Source organism: Oncorhynchus kisutch, linkage group LG17 (assembly GCF_002021735.2).
Source record: "Oncorhynchus kisutch isolate 150728-3 linkage group LG17, Okis_V2, whole genome shotgun sequence".
Taxonomy (NCBI): Eukaryota; Metazoa; Chordata; class Actinopteri; order Salmoniformes; family Salmonidae; genus Oncorhynchus; species Oncorhynchus kisutch.
Genome location: NC_034190.2, coordinates 33,492,444 through 33,507,504, shown reverse-complemented (window position 1 = coordinate 33,507,504; position 15,061 = coordinate 33,492,444). Strand labels below are relative to the sequence as shown.

The 15,061-nt window shown below is 40.9% G+C and overlaps 1 protein-coding gene across 1 annotated transcript; it reads right to left on the bottom strand.

Annotated features, from left to right (window-relative positions):
• Nucleotides 1–627: 627 nt before the first annotated feature.
• On the bottom strand, nucleotides 628–10,417 carry slc39a7 (solute carrier family 39 member 7). Its single transcript, XM_020505516.2, has 8 exons — nucleotides 10,270–10,417; nucleotides 9,136–9,626; nucleotides 8,126–8,294; nucleotides 7,779–7,856; nucleotides 7,466–7,588; nucleotides 5,283–5,399; nucleotides 2,912–3,108; nucleotides 628–2,666 (listed from the first exon to the last, which is right to left on the bottom strand). The coding sequence occupies exons 2-8, from the start codon at nucleotides 9,619–9,621 to the stop codon at nucleotides 2,412–2,414; spliced, it is 1,425 nt and encodes a 474-aa protein (XP_020361105.1). The 5' UTR covers nucleotides 9,622–9,626; nucleotides 10,270–10,417; the 3' UTR covers nucleotides 628–2,411.
• Nucleotides 10,418–15,061: the final 4,644 nt, after the last annotated feature.

Below are 15,061 nucleotides of genomic sequence, written 5' to 3'. Positions count from 1 at the left end.
TTGATGTAACTTGCTGAATCCACTTCAATCGGTGTAGATGAAGGGGAGAAGACACGTTAAAGAAGGCTTTTTAAGCCATGAAACATGGATTGTGTATGTGTGCCATTCAGAGGGTGAATTGGCAAGACAAAAGTCAAGTGCCTTTGAATGGGGTATATATAGTATTAGATGCCATGTGCACCAGTTTGAGTCTGTCAAGAACTGCACCGCTGATGGGATTTTCACACTCAACAGTTTCCCATGTGTATCAAGAATTTTCCACCACCCAAAGGACATCCAGCCAACTTGACACGAATGTAGGAATCATTGGAGTCAACATGGGCCAGGATCCCTGTAGACCGCTTCCGACACCTTGTAGACTTGAGGTGGTTAAGTGCAAACGGGTGTGCAACTCAATATTAGGAATGTGTTCCTACTGTTTTGTACACTTAGCGTATGTATATTATATATAAGAATACAGTCACACTTAGCCTGCATCTTGTGTGTGTGATCGGTTGTTCATCCCCCCCCATATCTAGCTTAGGTTGGATTATAAACTAATCAAGTATTGAATTGCTTGTATTTTTCATGTTCTCTTGCATTATCTAATGAGAAACACAGACCCATTAAAATACAATGTTTACACTATAAGGGAATCTTAATTGTTTAATGAAAAGTCAAGAAAACAAAGTAACACAAATTCCACCATACTCTCTTACTAAATCTCCCACCCACCACATTAACATTAGTCCATTTTACTTGGTCCCTCTGATTAAAAGCTCTGATTCCAAATCAAGCCATTGCACCCAACTATAAGCCAATGTTGACAACTTAAGGCATCTGATAAGACTGGCAATGTAAAGGAATACATTGGATGGAAACAACCTACTTATTACAAATGCCTAGGTAAAGCAGCTTACTATACAATAGACAATACAAACCATCTCAGATACATAACAAAAAAGTCAACAAGGTAAATGGGGATAGCAGCGTGGGGTTGGTTTGGAATCAGCCCAGAGATGCAGTCGTGTACATACAGAATGGTTTAGGGTGAAGGAGCTCTTTCTAACCACATTACAGCTACAGCATTGATTGTCTTTATGACACATAAGGCCTACTGTATTATTCAAGAGTGGAGGGAAAGCAGACACCCATTCAAGAAAAAAAAGAATAGTACACGTGAATAAAAATGAATAAATGTTACAATTCAACAAAACCTGCTACCGCAGCTTATTAACACTAAACGAAAGTAGAAGAGGATTCATCATTCAGTCAAACATTCCTTCCAGACACATTAAGATGAATTAGGGTGGAAGACATTTTTTGTTTTGAAGGACTGTATCTATTTCCCCAATTCCTGTCACTGGATAATCGGTTCAGTTTCCAAATGGCTCGTCCACCCTAAATACATGAATTTACTGTACTTCCACATTATGAAGGTAATTCATGTGACGGGCACATTTAAAGCAATTTATTCACTATAAAGCTAATCATACTCCAATGGTCCTCTAAGCACAGCTTACATCACTTACCCATTGAGTAATAATTAAATTAATAGATAGTCACATACTGGTACAACTCATGATTTTCATGCAACTCGAAAGCATCCAACAGTTACAAACAAGTGGCTTGGTCAGTAACTGCCGTGTGCTGTAGACATCTAAAGCAGCTTATTCATGTTTCCCAATAAGTCACATTCCAGAAGCTGATGACATTTCAGGAGCCTCTTGGCCTCATATATGTCAAGTATCTAAGATGGCTGCTGTTTGGGGACCTGGTTTATGGACTATACGTTATAATATTATGCCCTTTTCATTTCATTGGAATGTTCCAGTTGTAGACTAACATACTCGGATCCAAATAAACGCTGAAAAAAAATGCCCTAACCACTTTACTGTCTAGTTCTATTGTGTTCAATCTGTGATCTCTGCAAGTACAATTAAAGGCAAAAGTAAGCATTAAACATATTGGTATGATTGCAATTCTTGATTTTAATTTTAACTATAGTTCACGGCAACTTAAACGGACACTGTTTTGGTTAGCCTTTTTATGACCAAAAGGGAATAAACTCTGCAATTATAAATGGACGATGAACTACAACTCCCAAGTCATTTGCGTAGCTTGCCTTAGATAGGTCATCAAACCGAGACTGACTTAGACATGCTGATGAGGACTTTGTACAGTACATATCTTATTGCTCATCATCCTGCAGATGGTTTGTGGTGAAATGCTACTCCCCATTCAAGTCCCCTTTGGAACCTAGTCCTGTCCTGTGAAAGCCATGTCTGTCACTTATCTTCTCACCCTCTCCTTTAAACTCCATCAGTATCTTTCCCTCCAATTGTATAAATCCATCTCTCACATTCGGTTTCTGCTCCTCCTCTAAATCCCTCCCTCCCTCTACCGCCCTTACTTTTTGATGACTCGCTGTCTCACTCATACTCTGCGATTAGCACCATCATGTAAATTCCCACCAGCATCGCTAGGATCTCCATCACTGATTGGCCCAGACTGGAGCGGCCAACCAGCAGCTCAGGCAGAACCGTCACCGTGGCAATGTACACAAAGCCACCCGCAGTGAATGGTAGGATCCAGGCTGTGGCGGCCGCACCCACCCCCTCAGCCAATAGGGAGCAGGCTGTGCCGGCAAGAGCCCCCAAGGCTGTCAGCAGCTGTAGACACATAGCCTGATGGGAAAGAGGAAGTTGTCACTGGACATTTCTACCTACAGAGACTTTCTCATACAGGCTGTTGGAACAGAAAAGACACGAATCCTACTGCTGCCACCATGTGTCAATAGGCTTTGTGTCGTCGTCATGACAGATGTTGTACCGAGCATGTTTCAGTACATAGTCAAGAACATTTCCCTTTCCTGTCCGACATCAGTATGTGTAACATCAATCATTGTGAAAAGCTGAAGCTTGTGCATTACCTTCTTCTTGGTGCAGCCAGACTGGACCAGGATGGCAAAGTCTCCAATCTCGTGGGGCACCTCGTGCAGCAGGATGGTGAGAGTGGTGACTGTGCCTACTGCTGGGCCCACCAGGAACGATGCCCCGATGGCCAGCCCGTCAGTGAAATTGTGTGTGAAGTCAGCAGCCAGGTTCAGGTAGCCCGACACCTTGATATCTATATTGATAGGGACGTCAAACACTCATCCTGCTGCACAGACCCTATGGACTCTAGTCTAGAGCACCTGGTTAAATTGTGCTAAGGAGCATTTGTTAACTCTCTCCATGGTTGAAGTACAAATAAATACATATAATTGTTGTAAAAATTACATTTACTATTGTAAAAAAGTTTAGTCATCACAAATACATTAAATCGATTGCTTAAAAAAAGTTTCATATATTTAGTTTGGTACAGTTGATTTTGTTACACGTGCCTGTCCGACGCAGGATTTTTAAGCTCAAATGGGAGACAATTTGGGGCGCTCTCTGTATAAAAGTTAATGGCAGGGCCTCCCGAGTGGCGCAGTGTTCTAAGGCACTGCATCGCAGTGCTAGCTGTGCCACTAGAGATTCTGGGTTCGAGTCCAGGCTCTGTTGCAGCCGGCTGCGACCAGGAGGGCCCATGGGGTGGCGCATAATTGGCCCAGCGTCGTCCGGGTTATCCTTGTCTCATCGATGATATCTAGAGCTATTACTGCTTTTAGGAGGTCTGTTCGATTAAAAAATACATTTTTTTTATCACGATTTACGGTTTCGATTATAAAAAAAAAACATGAAATGCACTATGCATGCTGTAACACAGAAAACAATACAAGTCCCATGATGGTAGTGACTGCCCATGACTGCTTATCATTTATTAACCCGCATTTATTCACATTACTTCAAATCAAATATTTCAGTTACTTATATTACTTGTTTTATTTGATCACTATTTTATTCCAAGTCATCATCTCACCTCTATAGAGCTGCTGCCGCCTGTGCTGTCTGACAAAACACTATTTTGTAGTTCTTCAAAGTAAATAAGGCATACTTTTGACTGCTGAATGACAACTATCAATCACTTAGATGATGTATTTTCAGGTAGAGATACCTCGCAAAGAAACTGCTCTCTATATAAAAGAGACACAGACCGGACTAATTTAGCCGTGCAGTGGATTGTGGTCATTGTAGTTAGTTTAGCTCGGAAAACATGATATTTATATAGAACACTACAGACCCGGGTTAATTCCCGGGCTGTGCCACAACCAGCCGTGGCCGGGAGTCCCTTAAGGCCAGCGCACAATTGGCCCAGCGTCGTCCGGGTCAGAGGAGAGTTTGGCCGGTGGGGCCAAAAACAAAAAAAAAGAATGAGGGTCATCGCGCTCTAGCATCTCCTTTTGATGGGCCGGGTGCCTGCAAGGCTGACCCCGGTCGCCAGTGTTTCCTCCGACTCATTGGTGTGGATGGCTTCTGGGTTAAGCCGGCAGGTGTTAAGAAGCGCGGTTTGGCGGGTCATATTTCAGAGGACGCATGATTCCACCTTCGCCTCTCTCTCGAGGCCGTTGGGGAGTTGCAGCAATGAGACAAGATCGAAAATTGTGGAGAAAAAGGGAGTAAAAAATAAAATTATGAAACAAAATAATTGCCATTTCGGTTAATTGCTCAGCAAATTATTTGTTTCTGCCCCGTTCCAGCAGACTCCCAGAATTTCGAGCCGGCATTCTAGAATTTAGATGACGCAACAAATTCTCTTCTAACCAGTGATGTAAAAATTATTCTCAGATGTGTGCAGTTTATAAGGTGCTCGTTTAAAAAAAATACAAGTAATCTGATTACTATTCTTGCACATGTTCTTTTTTAGTATGTCTTATTTAAACTGTTTATGTTTTCAATATATCAGGAACTGTTGAATCATTACTTATTGATTTGGACACATGAACCGTTTTGACATTGGGATATTTATCCAAATGTCTTGTCAACAGGAAGCCACGACAGTATCATTTTAAATTTAAGTTTGAGGAATATAAATTGACCTTTCTACATACATTTGCAAAGGTATTGCACTTAAATGAGGTTAAAAACTTCTGAATGAGTCCAGAAACATGCTGTGATCGATTTAATTTGATGTACCAGAAATCACCAAAAAGAGTTTGCCCTGCTTAATATTGAGAAGGGAGAGTGGACAATGATCACAACATTGCAATAGTTACATACAACAGAGAAACTGGCTTGATGGGACGCTGGTAACTGAAATGTTGTCATAAAGTAAATATTCTCATGGAGCAAAAGTGGTTTTGAGATTTTAAAAGAGCCATTTCAGTGAAGGCAAACTGCCCACTAACAACTTAAGTGACAATTATTCAACTATCTTACCTGTAGTTTTCTCCTCCACTTCTTTTGGAGTCTTCTCATCTTTGTTTTCTTTTAAATCTTTCTCACCCTCATTCTTCTTCTTTTTCTCCCCGTCACTCTCCTTTGCTTTAGGAGCAGCTGAAAATAGGAGACGAGAAAATAGGAAAGAAAATAAAAAAATGTTGCGCATAACTCTTTGATTTACTGACCCTGCCTTATTCCAAAAGTAGAAGAGTGGCATCAAATCACCCAACCATACAGCAGCTCTCGGCTAGAGGAAAATCTCATCAATTGCCAGATTTCAAAATGGACCCAGAGGTCGGGTTACGAAACCAACTCGCTAGCCTAATGATTTGGCTGCATTCACTAGGTCTAGGGGTCCTAGGCCTAGCTAAATGGTCTGCAACCTGATTTAATGTGCACATTTATGTGAGAGGACCATGTTATATGCATGTGCCCAGGAGACACTTTACCTGTTTTCAGGGCCAGCTCCGTCCTGACACCTGAGTCGGCCAGCCCAAGCGGATTATCATTTGTTCATGGTGATAAAATAAATATATACAAAAACAGTACAAAAAGGCCTGAACCAAAACTAAGGATAACAACAAAAAAATAACTGATTGCAGATCCTTCTTATCAAGGCTTCACAAGACTTATTTTCTTGGCAGAGCACTTAACTTCTCTATGGTAGGGGGCAGCATTTGGAATTTTGGATGACAAGCATGCCCAAATTAAACAGCTTTCTACTCAGGCCCAGAAGATAGGATATGCATAATTAGTAAGGATATGCATGATTAGTAGATTTGGATAGAAAACACTCAAGTTTCCAAAACTGTTAAAATAATGTCTAAGTATAACAGAACTGATTTGGCAGACAAAAACCTGAGAAAAATCCATTCAGGAAGTAGGATTTTTTTTGTTTGTTGTAGTTTTCTATTCAATGCCATTACAGTATCCATTGACTTAGGACTCAAATTGCAGTTCCTATGCCTTCCACTAGATGTCAACAGTCTTTAGAAATTTTTTCAGGCTTGTATTCTGAAAAATGAGGGCGTAAGAGCAGTCGAAATGAGTGGACCCTGCTGTGTTTCATGCGCGCGACCAGAGAGTGCCTTTCTTGCTTACCTTTTATATTGACGACGTTATTGTCCGGTTGAAATATTATAGATTATTTAGGCTAAAAACAACCTGAGGATTGAATATAAACATCGTTTGACATGTTTCTATGAACTTTACAGATACAATTTGGATTTTTTGTCTGCCTGTTGTGACTGCGTTTGAGCCTGTGGATTACTGAAGAAAATGAGAAGAAAACTGAGGTTTTCGGATATAGAGAGAGACTTTATCGAAAAGGAACATTAATTTATTCAATAAATGTCTTCTGAGTACCACCATATGAAGGTCATCAAAGGGATTAATTTTATCTCTATTTCTGACTTATGTTACTCTTCTACTTGGCTGGTTACTGTTTGTGATGATTTGTCTGCTGGGCTATGTTCTCAAATAATCGTACGGTATGCTTTCGCCGTAAAGCATTTTTGAAATCTGATACAGTGGTTGGATTCACAAGAAGTTAATCTTTAAACCAACGTAAAACAGTTGTATCTTTTCGGATTTTTTTATAATGAGTATTTCTGTATTTGGCACTCTGCAATCTCACTGAATGTTGGCCAGGTGGGACGCTAGCATCCCACATACCCTAGAGAGGTTAACCAACCAGCTGCTGCCCCCCGGGGGTGGAGTGTGGTAGTGTAGTGTAATTATGCTACTAAAACCTCATCTAGGAGCATTGGTTAAGAGCGTTGGACCAGTAACAAAAAGGTCGCTGGTTCAAATCCCCGAGCCGACGAGGTGAAAAATCTGTAAATGTGCCCTTAAGGCACTTAACCCTCATTGCTCCTGTAAAACCCTCATTGCTCCTGTAAGTCACTCTGGATAAGAGCATCTGCTAAATGACACAAATGTAAATATTCCATAACAATTGACATGCATTACATAGATATATATAGACAAGGGCAGAAGTGGGCAATAGGCAAAAAAATGCATTGCATAACAGAGGGATCATTTCAAGGCATGTGAGTTATGGTAAAGAAAGCTCTTATTGAATGGATGTAGCCTTGAAATAGCAGGGGCACATGCATCATTTCAAATTGTTGTTCTGTTTTTGCCCGTGCTACAAACTCAAATCAAAATGTATTACCTACCCTGAGAGTGGGAGTGTCCATGTCCACCCTTCAGCAGGCGAACAAATTTCTCCACCACCAGGAAGGCCACGATTCCACCGAGAACCCACAGCCCTACTGACATCATGTGACCATGGGCAGCACCTACAGGTGTGATAAGGAACACCGTCAGGGACATGCTGTTTGCCAAAATGGCAAATAAATAATACAGAGTATAATACAGAGTAGAAGAGAGTGAGTCAGTGTCATTCTGAAGCATGCTAAATACTGGTATGTAATGGATATGCTGGATAGTATGATGATGGTAAATGTAGAGATCACGATGGAGCTATACCATGTGAGTGGCCATGATACTGTGATTCTTCACTGTCAGAGTGGCCTTGTCCCTCATCTCCATGGTTAGAGTGAGGCTCTGTGAAAACAAGCAAGAGAGAATGAAAATGAGAGAAAGAAAAAAACAGACAAAGAAACAGACTGGCATGACTACATCCTTTTAACTACAAACCAATAAATCAAAATAATGTTGCTCATGTTAGAGCTTAAATTTGCTTCACTGATCATTGCGTAAAGATGAAATCCCAGAATCAGACTTAAACATATTCAATAGAATAGATAGGCAATCAATTACTTTCACTTAATTAAGAAATGTACCGTGGCAATACTTGCGATAGGTTCACTAACCCAGGGCGTGAGGGATGAGGTGCAGAAAGGCGTCTCCCAGCAGGCCACCAGAGGCGAAGCTCAGCAGCACCTTCAAGAGGTTCTGGTGCTGGTCTGTATTGGACTGGACCGGGATCAGGAAAAGGATGAGGAAGGGAGCAGCACTGATCAGCAGAGTGGCACCGATGGCCTAACAATAAGAGAGAAACATAGACAGCAGGTCATAAAGGACCACTTTAACAGGGTGCTTGTGTGTGGTAAAATAATCTCACACTTGATAAGGATGGCTGTGCCGAGTTTCCAAGGGTCTCAAACCAATCTAATGAACTTCATCAAATAAGGAAAAGCTATTTCCTGTCTACAAAAGTGCTTGGATTCCAAGCCTTTCAATAATTGAATGCCGAATATATACATTCCAGTTTCAGTCCAATTCAATTGACAGTACCTAAATAGTTGACCACCTGAGTTGTGCTGACCAGCACATTTAAATAATGGTAAAACGGTGTCTAAGAAACCTAATCCTGTTGAACATAGCAAATAAAAATGTAAACTTCATAACAGAGACATCTCGCTCTGCAGTCAAAACCAACAGAAAGTTAATGGTAGTACACTGCTGAGGTTGTCTAGTCCAGTTGTCAAAGCCAAACTAGTCAATAGAACTCGACATCAAACTTAGCAACAGACTCACTGGCAAAAGGGAAATGTCTGTTGAAAAGTGAAAGCAGTAACTTTGTTTGCTTTTGTACCTACAGCAGTGATCCGTTGAATCTGGAGAGATAGGTAGCCTATGTTTGCACAGGGAAAGTCAGGTTGTTGGAACGAACAGGAGGGATACCGACAGACAAAGATATGACATTTTGCATATGATTTGATTGAAGGTAGGCTATGACCACTAACGGGCATCTAAATGTAGCACAGGTTCTGGACAATAATAACGTATCAAATATCCAGAACACATTCCATGTCCATTCATGTATGGCTCCAAGGTCTCCACTGACAATACCTGGCTCCAAGGTCTCCACTGACAATACCTGCATCCAGAGCTCCACTATGTCCCTCTTCTCTCCCTCCACCTGCCTCTTCACCCTCTCCCCTCCTTGGGTGTGCCCGTGTCCACTCTCCTCCTTGTGCTCATGAGCATGACCATGGTCATGGGCGTGGTCATGTCCGTGAGCATGACCATGGTCATGGGCGTGGTCATGTCCGTGAGCATGACCATGGTCATGGGCGTGGTCATGTCTGTGAGCATGACCATGGTCATGGGCGTGGTCATGTGAGTGATCATGTCCGTGACCGTGGTGCGACTCCTCTGCTGGGGGCAGGTTGGCCTCAGCACTCCACTTACTCGCCCCCTGGTGCAGCTTCTGACCGCCATGGGAATGACCATGGCAACCGCCACCCCCATGCGAATGTGCATGCCCATGGTCATGAGAGTGACTGTGAGCAACAGTTAGCTGGGCGGCTAGCAACAGCACCGCTCCTGTGAACAGTGCTAGCAGACGTCCATGGGCCATCATCTCACCTGGGACAGACACCCAAAGGGAAGATCTATGGTTACAACAGGCTGCTATAGTACAGCAATACTAGCTTCATACAGCAACATCTTATTGTTTTTAGATTGTGGGTAGTTACAGTGGATGGCTTTAGCTAGCTATTTATGGAACAAATATTAGGCTAACTAGCTAGTTAGACAACAATTAACATTATCAACATCCCATCTGCTATACCTAACAGCATAATGGCCCTCTGCTAAGGCAATAGGCGTACAGGGGGCGTATGAGGAGTCAAACACTAAGGAAGAGGGCCAGGGTCCCAAATGGGGTTAGTAGCCTAGCTGAGTAACTAACTTAGCTAGGCCGTGTTATTAAAGAGATGGCTTGAAACATACTGTATGTTAATTGTTGTTGTACCTAACGCCTAGCAAGTTAGCCACTAACTGTTTGGCTAACAGCTAAGTTAGCCACATCAACAATAGCTGCCTATGAATGCGATTAACCGAATGCAGATGTCGCAGTTTAGATTTGCATGCAAAATCAGTTGGCGGGATACTTAACTAGCATTGTACAATAGCGAACAATGGTAAACGTTACCTACATAACTTAGGTAATTGGAGTTGTTAGCGGTAATGACAATGTTGCAGTATAAACGAATTACCCTAAACTCACCAGTCTGCTGTAATTATGCACGGATAGGCAGTCTGCAATGTTGCGGGTCAGTGATAACGGTTTATCAGATAAATTATTCCCAACAGAAGATCTCAAAAGTGTGTATTCGTTCTCAGACGTGGCATTTAGTCAAATGAATAGAAACCTCGCGTGATTTCATTCGCTGGTGTAACTAAAGAGTACGTGTCATAATATCGCGAGACTTATTTTTTTGTAATCTCATCCTGCATAGAAGCAGGATGCGGACTCAAATATGGTGGATGAATGGAGGCGTCCCACTCAAGCCGTTTACCAGTGATTTTTTTTTTGTTGCATTAAGCAGTCGGTTCTGTTTTGCTTAGTTGATTGACTGTGTATGAACCTCTTCTGTATCTCTCTGACTACTATTTTCAGGGAAATTATTGCAAAGTTAACTTTGGAAAAGACAACGACCAATAATGGAATGATCTTATTTAGGGGAGGTTAACTTTCAACTGAGAGTGTGTTGTATTACAGTTTACATGTATTGCTCTCTGAGATTCCACATGAAGACTGGAAAAAAATGTAGGCCTAATTAAATGAAGCATTCTAGGCTACCCTTCTACACTTGTACTATTAGAAATGGGAATATTTCACAATATCAGGACAGGAATACCGCATTTGATGTTGAAGTTTCCCTATGAAAAGCAATGGAATTCCAATTAACAAAACTTGTATTGATGGAATGGAAATACTGTATCATTCTATTCAGGGACTGAGAAAAAAAGGATTAGGATTACAGTTGAGCCATGTTTACATTTTTCTACCATGTCTCTGCACACTTTTCTCTTGTCCCATGTCCATACCTTGGCTCAACCCTGACCCCAGCCATAACCCTAACCATGGCTTCATGTTCACACCACAGGTGGCTGATGAGGGGAGAACAACTCATAATAACAGAACGGCGCATATGGAATGGAAACCATGTGTTGGATGTATTTGATACCATTCCACTAATGCCGCTCCAGCCATTACCCTCGAGCCCGTTCTCTCCAATTAAGCTGCCACCAACCTCCTGTGGTCCACACCCTGGCTCAACCCGAACCCTAGCAATAACCCTAACCTTAGCCCAGCCTTATGTTCAACCCTAACCCTAATCTTAGTTTGTCATACTTTTATCCTACTTTTCCAAGTTCCTGGCTCTCCCATTGACAATAGTGCCTTTTGCATCCCTTTGATATTTCAAGTAGAAATTGTGCCCCAATATTGCATTTTAAAAGCCTGTTTTGTTAAATTAAGTGCCCTTTAATATAGACCACATGGGGAATTAAATAAATCACATTTATTTTCTACATGAATAAAGACACACTAAAGTGCCAAAATCCAGCATTTTGATATGTCCCTCCGTGCACCCTCTGTCACCACACAGTTGTCCAAGTTTTCACCCTAATTGAAAAGCTCGAGTTATTTTGTTGCTTTGACAAAGTCATTTAGTGTAATTAGTGATTCATTTACATCTGTCCCTCATTTTAAGGTCAATCCTGTTATTAAGTGAACTGAACTCTCTTTTTAAGTGAAACTGTTCCTTTTAAAATATTTTTCAAAAGAAACATTGAACATCTAATAGTCAAATCATAGTGTAAAAGCAGGTGAGCTGGTTCTACTGTGTTTGCTGTTTTGTGGTGGAAAACTGAGCTGGCTGAGCATGACATGTCAACCCTGTTACCCATAGATAGACAGACTAGAAATATTCTAACAATTAAAAATAAAAATAAATGTGAAGCTTGTGTTCAATTGCTACTCCCTGTTGCACACAACAAGCTTCCATTCCCCCAATCAAAAGGGGATTTGTAGCTGATTTAAGATGAAATCGTCAACCATGTTACAGTCAACCTGTTACTATATTTGGCAGTTAATAGGCACTTACTATAGCATTTTTTATCAGTTGAACATGTGCTCTTTATGACAGAATTACAAAAATGTGTGAAATCCAGCGTTTTTTTTCATGAAGTTACACTTCTCAAAAGTCATCGAATTGGTAGAATGGCCCAGCCCCAGTTCAATTTAAAAGTCAAATTGCAGACAGATTTGAAAAAATATCAATATCAAATTATTTCTGAGTACCTTACTGTGATTGTTTTCAATTAAAATGGGCAAAAAGAAACAAAAATAGCTTCTTAGCAAAAGAGCAATTTCTCAAGAAAGAATTTAGATAGGACTGTCTGGGAGTGGTCTGGGAGTGGTCTGAGTGGGGTGGAGAAAACGTACCATTATTGACAGAGAGGTTTGGAACTCTTTTTCTTATTGGTCTAATTTACTAATTTACTGCCTGGTGATGTCACGAGACAGGCCAAAACTCTATCTCGCCAAAACAGGTTGACATTTCAGGTGGTCTTTTCAAACAGCACTGACACTAAAAGGCCATTATCATAATTTTCACAATTACACAGTATTATTCCAACCTCATAGTGTGGAAATATATATATAAAACATGGAAAAATCTCGTTTTTGACTGCTCTGGGCCTTTAACCACTGAATACAATATCCCTTAATCTGATATAATACAAGTTTATAGGAATAGAGATACATTTAAAATAAGAGTGACAGATATTGCATTTATAGGAAGTATATCCCATATATATTTAATTCTGTGTCTTCCCACCAAGCAGCAGTATGCTTTCTTTATGAAGTTCACACCTTTTCAGATGCTGCTTATTCCATGCAAGGGAACTCGGTTGACCCCTAAACCCAAGGCGGGATGGGAGGCCTATTGTATTGATGCAAATCAGTGGTACCAATTTAACATCCCACAATTCGATTAGACATCTGCATATTGAGCATCTGCCTCCTAAATCTGCCAATACCCCCCCCCCCTCCCCCCACACCCCCCGGGTAGCCCCCACGACCCCAGGGCAGCCTCGGTCCCTGGTTCCTCCCTCCCCCTGACCCTGTCAGACCCTTGCACAATTGTTGACCCCACCCTAGAGACAGAGCAGCCGGAGTTCAAGGTAAATGTTATTTTCTCTGTCCGTCTGCAGCCTGCCCAGTCCTGCCCTTGCCCATAATCATATGCACCGCTCTTTTCACTTTCTCACAGTTGTCACCCATTGGACTAGATTTGACTGTCTTGAAAATGAAGCTTTTCAGTCATTTCACTGAAACGTTTTCCTTTTCTAATTTGGACCCCACAGATTGCTTTTCAATGGTGGGAATGATACAAAAGTGTGTCAAAAGTTTAAAGCAACATACAACACACAGCATAAGTGGTAGAAACAACCCTAAAAACGTATTCACGCAGTATGTAAAACCTTTATAAATTTTAAGACATTACACAAATGATACATGGTTTGCGCTAGTGACAGCAGATCACATAGCTTTTCTATTTCTTATGAATAACCTGTAGGTAGCAATGGTAATTTATTTTAACAAAGCAGGAAAAACTAGCTGGCGTTAGTTCTTTTTTTTTGTAACTCGTTTTCAAAACTTGACAGCATCATGCACCTAACATTCTACCTTCACATCTTAAAGGTCAATGCAATTACTCACAAACACTAGTCTAATATACTCATTTAAAACATGATTTGTATGGTAATCTCTTCAGTTTTAATAGCTGTTAATAGGGGAATCAATATTCAAGTGGTGGGATTTAAAAAAATATATATACAGTACCAGTCAAAAGTTTGGAAACACCTAGTCATTCAAGGTTTTTTCTTTATTTTACTATTTTCTACATTGTAGAATAATAGTGACGACATCAAAACTATGAAATAATAGATATGGAATCATGCAGTAACCAAACAAGTGTTAAACAAATCTAAATATATTGTAGATTTTAGATTCTTCAAAAAAGCCAGCCTTTGCCTTGATGACAGCTTTGCACACTCTTGGAATTCTCTCAACCAGCTTCATGAGAAATGCTTTTCCAACAGTCTTGAAGGAGTTCCCACATATGCTGAGCACTTGTTGGCTGCTTTTCCTTTACTCTGCAGTCCAACTCATCCCAAACCATCTCAATTGGGTGCAGCACTCCATCACTCTCCTTTATCAAATAGCCCTTACACAGCCTGGAGGTGCATTTTGGGTCATTGTCCTGTTGAAAAACAAATGACAGTCCCACTAAGTGCAAACCAGATGTGATGGCTCATTTGCTGCATAATGCTGTGGTAGCCATGCTGGTTTTAAGTGTGCCTTGAATTCTAAATAAATCACTGACAGTGTCACCAGCAAAGCACCCCCACACCTCCTCCTCCATGCTTCACAGTGAGAACCACACATGCAGAGATCTTCCATTCACCTACTAGGCATCTCACAAAGACACGGCGGTTGGAAACAAAAATCTCAAATTTGGACAGATTTCCACCGGTCTAATCTCCATTGCTCGTGTTTCTTGGCCCAAGCAAGTCTCTTCTTCTTATTGGTGTCCTTTAGTAGTGGTTACTTTGCAGAAATTCGACCATGAAGGCTTGATTCACACAGTCTCCTCTGAACAGTTGATGTTGAGATGTGTCTGTTATTTGAACTCTGTGAAGCATTTATTTGGGCTGTAATCTGCGGTGCTCTTAACTCTAATGAATTTATCCTCTGCAGCAGAGGTAACTCTGGGTCTTCCTTTCCTGTGGAACAAAGTAACAAAGTAACAAAGTAAAATACTTTGAAGTACTACTTAAGTATTTTAGAGGGTATCTGTACTTGACTTTACTATTACACATTTTTGACAACTTTTACTCCACTACATTCCCAAAGATACTTTTTACTCAAATGCAATGCCTTTAGAAAGTATTCACACACCTTATTAAATTGATATGTTTTGTCACTGGCCTACACTGGCCTACAC